The 8869-nt window shown below is 36.6% G+C and overlaps 1 protein-coding gene and 1 long non-coding RNA gene across 2 annotated transcripts; both read left to right on the forward strand.

Annotated features, from left to right (window-relative positions):
- Window positions 1-97: 97 nt before the first annotated feature.
- LOC125139057 lies at window positions 98-6097 on the forward strand. Its single transcript, XR_007138177.1, has 4 exons — window positions 98-297; window positions 3505-3609; window positions 5387-5466; window positions 5567-6097. It is a non-coding gene; the product is annotated as an uncharacterized LOC125139057 (long non-coding RNA).
- An 18-nt stretch (window positions 6098-6115) lies between these two features.
- On the forward strand, window positions 6116-8412 carry LOC113642647 (lactose-binding lectin l-2-like; the record flags this gene model as incomplete). Its single annotated transcript, XM_047813069.1, has 5 exons — window positions 6116-6179; window positions 7044-7153; window positions 7778-7912; window positions 8023-8134; window positions 8259-8412. Coding segments are annotated over 5 exons (492 nt in total), but the record flags the coding sequence as incomplete, so codon positions are not given.
- Window positions 8413-8869: the final 457 nt, after the last annotated feature.

An 8869-nucleotide genomic window follows, 5' to 3' on the forward strand; every position in this document is an offset into this window, starting at 1 on the left:
AAAAAAAAAAAATAATAATAAATAATTTGACTCTTAGTTTCCATGAAACCAAACAACATCTATTTATTTCCTCATCAGCTCAGAAGGTTCAAGAGAATCTCCACAAACCCCCTCTCTGCAGATAAGTGTCTTCTATGTGGATTCAAACAAGAAGGAAAATGACCAAGAAATTAAGTCTGCAGAAAGGAAGCAGAAATTGGAAGACATAATAATTGTGCTTGACAAGGAGCTACAAAAGTTGATCATTTCTTTGCACTTGGAACACCGTAAGAGTGATACAGATCCAAACACATCCAGGTGAGAGACCGAACTATTTAAATGTTTAGATACAGTGCAAGGTAGAAATTTACTATAGTCCTGCAAACACAATTGCAAAATATTAACTTTTTCAGGCCTGAGGGAAACGGAGATCTTTCTAAGGGAAACAGGGGTCCCTCTATCTTCACTGTTTTTCTGCACACTTTTTTGCACTGATACTTTAACTCTGAACTGTCACTTTAACACTGGACTTGCACAGCACAGTGCCACTTTATACATTCTATACACACCATACTGCACATGGACACTTTAAGGACAATCATAAAAATGCATTTGTCTATATTATATTCACATATATTTTCATATTTTATATAGTTTTTGTATAATTTATAGGTTTTTTTTTTACCTCCTTTTGTTTTTTTATTTTTATCCCAAATTGCATTCCTTTTTCATTTTTTGCTTGAATACCGGACAGTTGTAAAAAGCATTTCACTGCATGTCATACTTTGTGACAAATAAAATTTGATTTGATTTGATTTGAGGATCATCCTTGGACCTTACCACCAATTCAACTTGCCAACAGTGCATCATGCAATCCAACTGGTATCCAAAGAACCAAAGAACTGGTGGTGGATTTCTGTAGGCACAAACAAACTTCATTACCACCAGTGAACATTTAGGGAAATGACATTGTGAGAGTGGACTCTTACAAATACCTGGGTGTTCTTCTGAACAGCAAACTGGACTGGACAGACAATACTGAGGCAATCTATAGGAAAGGGCAGAGTAGACTCTTCTTGCTGAGGAGACTAAGGTCTTTTGGAGTGCAGGGAGAGCTACTGAAGACCTTTTTGACTCTGTGGTGGCCTCAGCCATATTCCAGTGGTGTAGTCTATGTGATACTCAGGTATATGCCGTATACCCACTAGGAAAGGCTAAGGATTTCCGTATACCCACTTAAAAAGCATGAGGATACGTAACAATATCGTTTTGTGACAGAACTTTCATTCATAAATTCACCCCGTCTGTGTTGCGAACACAGACTGTTCTTGCGATTGTGAATCACTAAAGTTTTTGGACCATTGGGGCTTCCGTGGCCTGTGACCTGATCTAACATCACCTACCAAGGAGGAAAATCAGTTGCTTGGCAGTGTTTTTCAGCGCAAATTAGAAATTAACTAAGTAATGTAAAAGAAGATATGAAACAAAAGCAGACTCAAACTACACTCTTTGAGTGTTTTCGGAAGCCTGCGCCTAAAGCTACAGCAGCTTCGGGTGACATTTCACCCACAGCCTGAGTACAAATGTATTTGGAAAGCTTTCATTCAGTTCATAATATTCTGCAATGAAAGAGTGTTGGTGATAGAACTGAACAAATGTTTATTGTTCACTCTTAAATGTACATTGAAAATTGACAGCTGGTAAAACCTGTGCTCCAGGTCCCATATTCATATAACATTTAAGGCTAAATGTAGCTCTTAAAGGTATAGTTCACTCAAAAATGAAAATTCTGTCATTTTTCAAAATATCATATTTTGTGTTAAACAGAAGAAAGAAACTCATACAGTTTTGGAACAAATTGAGGGTGAGGAAATAACACAATTTTCATTTTTGGGTGAACTATACCTTTAAGAGCTACATTTATCCTTAAATGTTATATGAATATGGGACCTGGAGCACAGGTTTTATCAGCTGACTGTCTTTTGTTGCTTATAATAATTTGGAATGTTGATAACACATAAGCAGTCTTTAATAATGCTCTAAATTACATGTAGATGCATATTTTATGCATTAGTGAGTGTGGTGGTGCCTATGGGGTGTCGCTCTAGGATGGGTGTGTATGACACTGGGAGGGGGGAAAAAATCACAGTATAGTCACTACAAAAAACTAGACTACGTCACTGCCATATTCTATGGTGTGGTTTGCTGGTGCAGCAGCATCTCTACAGCAGAAAGGAAGAGACTGGACTCTCACCCCCTGTATGAAACGGTGTCATATCTGAGCAGGTCCATCAGTGACAGACTGTAACATGCCTCGTGTCTGAAGGAGCGATACAGACGGTCTTTTCTCCCTGCTGCTATAAGACTTTACAATCAAAGCTGCTCCCAGTGAACCAGTCACTATAATTACACACTGTTGTTGTTGTTTAACTGTAATAATAATAATAATAATAATAATAATAATAATAATAATAATAATAATATAATAATAATAATAATAATAATATAATAATAATAATAATAATAATAATAATAATAATAATAATAATAATAATAATAATAATAATAATAATAAAGTATTCTAAACAACATGTGCAATAACAGAATTTTTGAAAAACATGCAATATTACCTGTGTGCAATATGTCTGTTCATGTAACTACTACTCGTGGTCTCTTTATACATTTTGTTGTGTATATACTGTATATTATATTATAGTATGTCTCTATTCTTTTATATATTCTTTTATATATTTGCATTTCTTTCTCTTTGCTGCTGTAACAAAGAAATGTTCCCAATGTGGGGTGAATAAAGGTATATTTTATCTTATCTTATCTTATCTTATCTTATCTTATCTTATCTTATCTTATCTTATCTTATCTGTGACTGAACATTGGCCTCCAAGGAAAAAGCCTCTACCATTTTGACCATTTTTAATGTCAGCAAATAATAAAACCTGTTATTTCCAGGTCAAATTGACTTGAATGCTTATAATTCAAAAATTCTACAATTATCACCATTCTGTGTGACAGCCTATATTATACACTTGTAATGTCTATTTTGCCCACCAGATGTCACCTGGTGTAAGTGAAACTTTAGTCAGCACATCCCCAGGTCAAAACTGACTGATGCAACTAAATTCATAAATAAGAGAGAGGAAGCAAATATGATTTGAATATGAAAACACAATGTGTGGTGTTTGAGTGTGTGTTTTGGGTGCGTGTGTTAGTGGACATTTTATGTGCGCGTTTTTGTGTCTGCATGTATGTTCATTGCACTGAAAAGGGCAAAAGTGAAACCCATTGCCCCACTAAATATGAACACAGGAGGTAATAAATTATTTTACGAACACATATTTCAATGAAAAAAAACAATATTAATTTTACGTGCAAAGTGCATAATTTGGAACAATCATGGTAATTTTCAGGCAAATATGTGGAAGAAAACCCAAGTTATGCCACATAAACCCTTTAATTGACATTAATCTTCACATTAAACTTCTTGTGCTCTATGTGTATGTGTTTTAGGAGCAAGAGGCTCACAGCATCCTCCAGTCTGAGGTCAATGAGTTAAAAAGATCATCACTCAGCTGGTGGAGAAGAACAGTGAGCGGAAGAAGACTGATACACAAGGTAAACATTTATTCTCAGGAATCTGTGTGTGTGTGTGTGTGTGTGTGTGTGTGTGTGTGTGTGTGTGTGTGTGTGTGTGTGTGTGTGTGTGTGTGTGTGTGTGAGAGAGAGAGAGAGAGAGAGAGAGAGAGAGAGAGAGAGAGAGAGAGAGAGAGAACTTGTTGCATCACATGTACACAGCGTTGTACATGTGACAGATGTTGACAGGGATGTGTTCAAAGTCAGGTGTATAAGTGACTAGCACATAGTGCAATGTCTCTTCAGGCTGGAACTACAATTTCTAAGAGATTCACAATTTAACTCCAACTTTTTAAAATATTTTTTATTAACTTGGATGTCTTTTTAACAATTAAAATAAACGGAACATAACTCAAACATATTCTTCTACAACTTGATTGTGATGATTGTCAGGTTTATTACGGTGACAAGGATTACAAGGACCGTCGCAATGTTATTCAATTTGTCCAGCGTCCTGTGATTTGCAACATTGTTGAGATCTTTAAGTGCTGACAGAGGATGAGAAAAAAGAAAGCAAGTCCATAAATCAGATGTTCCTTTTGAAAACATTAACAGCCAGAACATATCTGGAAAGCTTGTAGGTTGCTATATACACACCTTTATGACTGAAAAAGCAATAATGCTGCAATGCTCACCCATGAAATAAAGAAAAACCGAATGTGAGCAGTTGCAAGAAGATGCACAATGAGGTCAGCAAAACGAGAATGTAGTTTGTTTAGGTAGGGTGAGACCCTTGCTTCATCACTTCTATTCAGCAACCGTGTTTTTGGTGGCATACCTATTCATGTTGAGAGGCTGCGAGAGAGACACAACACATAACCACATTAGCTACAGTTCAGAAGTCATTATTCCAGCACATTCTATACAAGCATACTGGCAGGCTAGCCCTCACCTGGGCTAGCCAATATTTATAAATTTCATAAACTCTTACCCCAAATGTTTAGTAGTAGTAGTGCAGAATATTAATACTCTTGCACAAGGATAAAATTCACTTAGACTTCTACACAGTCTATATGAAGACTCATAAGCATAATCAATCCATTTAAAACCATTACAAATTAATTCAAATTCTACTATTTGGTTTTCGATTTTTCTTCAAGTCCCTGTTTGGGCAGCAAATTATGAACACCTAGTCTTTGTAAAGTCACCAAGTGACCAAGTCACCAAGTGTAGAATAAAAACAGTACTTGAATTTTCCGATGTTTCACTCATCAACATCTATGATAAGTAGAAAGTCATATTTCCTAACACAAATCTCACTGTAATCTCAGATATTTCCTAACAAAAAACCCACTTGCATTTGTAACTGTGGCCTGAGTGTCCAAATATATTTGGGGCAACTGCATAGTAGTTTTGTCTAAATATACTTTCATCCTTAATCCAAATATATACTTTCATCTTTAATCCAAATATATACTTTCATCTTTAATACATGACTGAATGTATTAAATGTGTTAAATTAAGTGTCCAAACATTGTAACATGATACCTCAGCTCAAATATTCCATGTCCTTATCTTTGCATCTTCACAGAACGTTTAAAACATTGTGCAAATATCATTTATATGTTTTAGATAAAAAAAATCTTTTCTTCAGAAAGAGGAAGTTCCTGACAGTATCACTAAATAAGCATCATCACTTACCTTAATTTGTTACATCAAGCAAGTAAAACCCCCTGATTAGATGTAAGTGGAGTTGCGGTGAGGTATAACATACACAATTCTTACTACATTAACACAAATCATGCTTTTTTTCTTCCAGTGCATGAAAACAAAGAACTATGGCTTCTCGGACCAAAGTGGTGATGTTTCTTATTCTCGCCACAGCAGGAGCAGCTTTGCGTAAGAATTTTAGCTCTATTAAGGATATTAGGATATAACTAAAAATAAAATTGTTAGTGAATGTGATAAACATTACTCTTTTCTTTCTTCTGTTTTCTAGCGGCTGCTCATCACACTGTGAAAGGTAATTAAAATACCTGCACAGATCAGTATGGTATTAAGAATACCTCATTTGTACCAGCTTTACTTTCTTTTTATTTAATTAATTTATTTAAACTGATGTTTCCTATTACAGAAGTTATACTGTAAATATACAAAACCATTGGGGTAACATAGTGGTTATTTTTTGTATCAGCACAGAGTCTTAATGCTGCAAATGAATGTATTAAGGCTATAACTGAATGAATAAGGGCTGCACGGTAATTTATAGCAGCCAAAAATGAATATACTGAGACCAAAAGCTAAAAGATTAAAGCAATAATCATGTCATTAAGAAATATCTTCCATATAGAGAACAAGGGGTTTTGTAAGTGATGGTTTGGCCCCCACATACAGGTCCTTCTCAAAAAATTTGCATATCATGAAAAGGTTCTCTAAACGAGCTATTAACCTAATCATCTGAATCAACTAATTAACTCTAAACACCTGCAAAAGATTCCTGAGGCTTTTAAAAACTCCCAGCCTGGTTCATTACTCAAAACCGCAAATCATTGGGAAGACTGCTGACCTGACTGCTGTCCAGAAGGCCATCATTGACACCCTCAAGCGAGAGGGTAAGACACAGAAAGAAATTTATGAACGAATAGGCTGTTCCCAGAGTGCTGTATCAAGACACCTCAGTGGGAAGTCTGTGGGAAGGAAAAAGTGTGGCAAAAAACGCTGCACAACAAGAAGAGGTGACCGGACCCTGAGGAAGATTGTGGAGAAGGACCGATTCCAGACCTTGGGGGACCTGCGGAAGCAGTGGACTGAGTCTGGAGTAGAAACATCCAGAGCCACCGTGCACAGGCGTGTGCAGGAAATGGGCTACAGAGAAGCAGCACTGGACTGTTGCTCAGTGGTCCAAAGTACTTTTTTTCGGATGAAAGCAAATTTTGCATGTCATTCGGAAATCAAGGTGCCAGAGTCTGGAGGAAGACTGGGGAGAAGGACATGCCAAAATGCCTGAAGTCCAGTGTCAAGTACCCACAATCAGTGATGGTCTGGGGTGCCATGTCAGCTGCTGGTGTTGGTCCACTGGGCAAGGTCAATGCAAGGGCAGGGTCAATGCAGCTAGCTATCAGGAGATTTTGGAGCACTTTATGCTATGCTTCCATCTGCTGAAAAGCTTTATGGAGATGAAGATTCCATTTTTCAGCACAACCTGGCACCTGCTCACAGTGCCAAAACCACTGGTAAATCGTTTACTGACATGGTATTACTGTGCTCAATTGGACTGCCAACTCTCCTGACCTGAAACCTGAAGGGACATTGTCATACTGGTTCTAGTGAAGGAAAATTGTAATGCTTATTTCCAGTGAAGAAAAACTGTAATGCTTCAGCATATCAAGACAAGTGTGTATGTACATATACATATATAAACATGAATGTATACCTGTGTGTGCTTATATATTATAATATTGTATATATCTTTCTAGTTCTGCCAGTAAAGACTGCATTTCCTAAGAACTGCCCAACTGGATGGACCTTCTATTCTGGTCGCTGCTACTTGTACAATGCCGCCAGACTGGATTGGGCTTCTGCAGAGGTTTATTTTAATTCTTTCCAACTGTATTTACATTTGCTCTATTTACACAAAGGTAAAAAAAAAATGTGAAAGGATTATTTATTAGCATATCACTGGTGAAATGGGTTTTAATCTTGTATTAGCAAAAGGCTGTGAAAAGTAACACAGTAACAGGACAGGAAAGAAAACGTAAATATTTATTTTAAAATGGATGGACGAATGATTGGGTAAGGGGGCGGGCACGGTGGCTTAGTGGTTAGCACGTTCGCCTCACACCTCCAGGGTCGGGGTTCGATTTCCGCCTCCGCCTTGTGTGTGTGTGGAGCTTGCATGTTCTCCCTGTGCCTCGGGGGTTTCCTCCGGGTACTGTGGTTTCCTCCCCTGGTCCAAAAGACGTGCATTGGTTGATTGGCATCTCTGGAAACAATTGTCCATAGTGTGTGTGTGTGTGTCCTGCAAAAGATTGGCACTCTGTCCAGGGTGTATCCTGCCTTCTTATATCAATATCTACTATAGCTGTTTGGTACCTGTATAAAGTTTAAAATGAGATTTATTTACGAGATGTATAGTGTCAGTTCCTTAATTGTGCATAATAACTGCAGGTAAGAACATGCAACGATGTTACAGTTCTGTTTGTTTTTTTAGAAATTCTGTCAGAAATTTGATGCACACTTGGTCTCAATACACAGTCAGAATGAATATCAGCGGATAAAGGCTCTTATTCATACTCATGACCCCACGGCGTATCCAACATACATCGGCCTCAGTGGCTGTCAGAAGGTAAGCAGGAGAACATCTGACTGTATGGTGCATGATTTATTGACTTAAACATGGTAAAAAAAAAATTAATCAACTATAACACGTTGTGATTTCCTCTGTTCATCTTTCAGCCTAAGCAATTTTTTTGGTCTGATGGCACCAAATTGACTTTCACCAAGTGGAATCCAAGAGAACCAAATAATGCTAAAAACAGAGAGCGCTGTGTGCATATGAACTGGTCTTGTGAGTAAAAATTCTTACACCTGTCTGTATCTTAATAGCTTGTGGTGTGTTGCTTTTTTTTTTTTTTGCGTTTTAATTCAAATTCCATGACATTTACAAGGTTATTTTTTTCTGTTATCTGTAGCCTACAAAAACTGGAATGATATTCCATGTGACAACACCTATCCCTCTGTGTGTGCCAAGAAAAGTGTCTGAAACACTTTCTATTGCATCTCACCAAATATAATACAATATTTTTCATTTTTTCATACAATATTATATCATTAAATATGAATATAGAATATGACTGATCAGTTAGGTGCAATATTATTCTTTTTGTACAATATACTGTATAGCAGCAGTAGTGTGTGTAATAAATACAGATGATTTGATTACTGACACTCCTGACAATGCAGTATTTATAGATATGAAGCAGTGAATGTAATTATGGTGAGTTGTTGATCAGGGTGATTGCCTGTGGAAATCACCCTGATCAACAACTCACCATAATTATTTTCACTGCTTGTGTTGACAAAACAATTCTGCATGTGTGATTCTGCATGTGCTAGATGGATCTATCTTTCTGAAAGTGCATTTAAAAATGACAATAAAATGAAATCCATGAAGAAAATAAAATTATACAACAAATAATATAATTTTTTAGATTTTTTATTGCTGAAGTTATGGAAGTCTGCCACAGAATCATTTTATGAATTCACTGAAAGAAAAAAAAAGCATGATTTCTGTTAATGTAGT

Source organism: Tachysurus fulvidraco, chromosome 1 (genome assembly GCF_022655615.1).
Source record: "Tachysurus fulvidraco isolate hzauxx_2018 chromosome 1, HZAU_PFXX_2.0, whole genome shotgun sequence".
In the NCBI taxonomy this organism is placed as follows: Eukaryota; Metazoa; Chordata; class Actinopteri; order Siluriformes; family Bagridae; genus Tachysurus; species Tachysurus fulvidraco.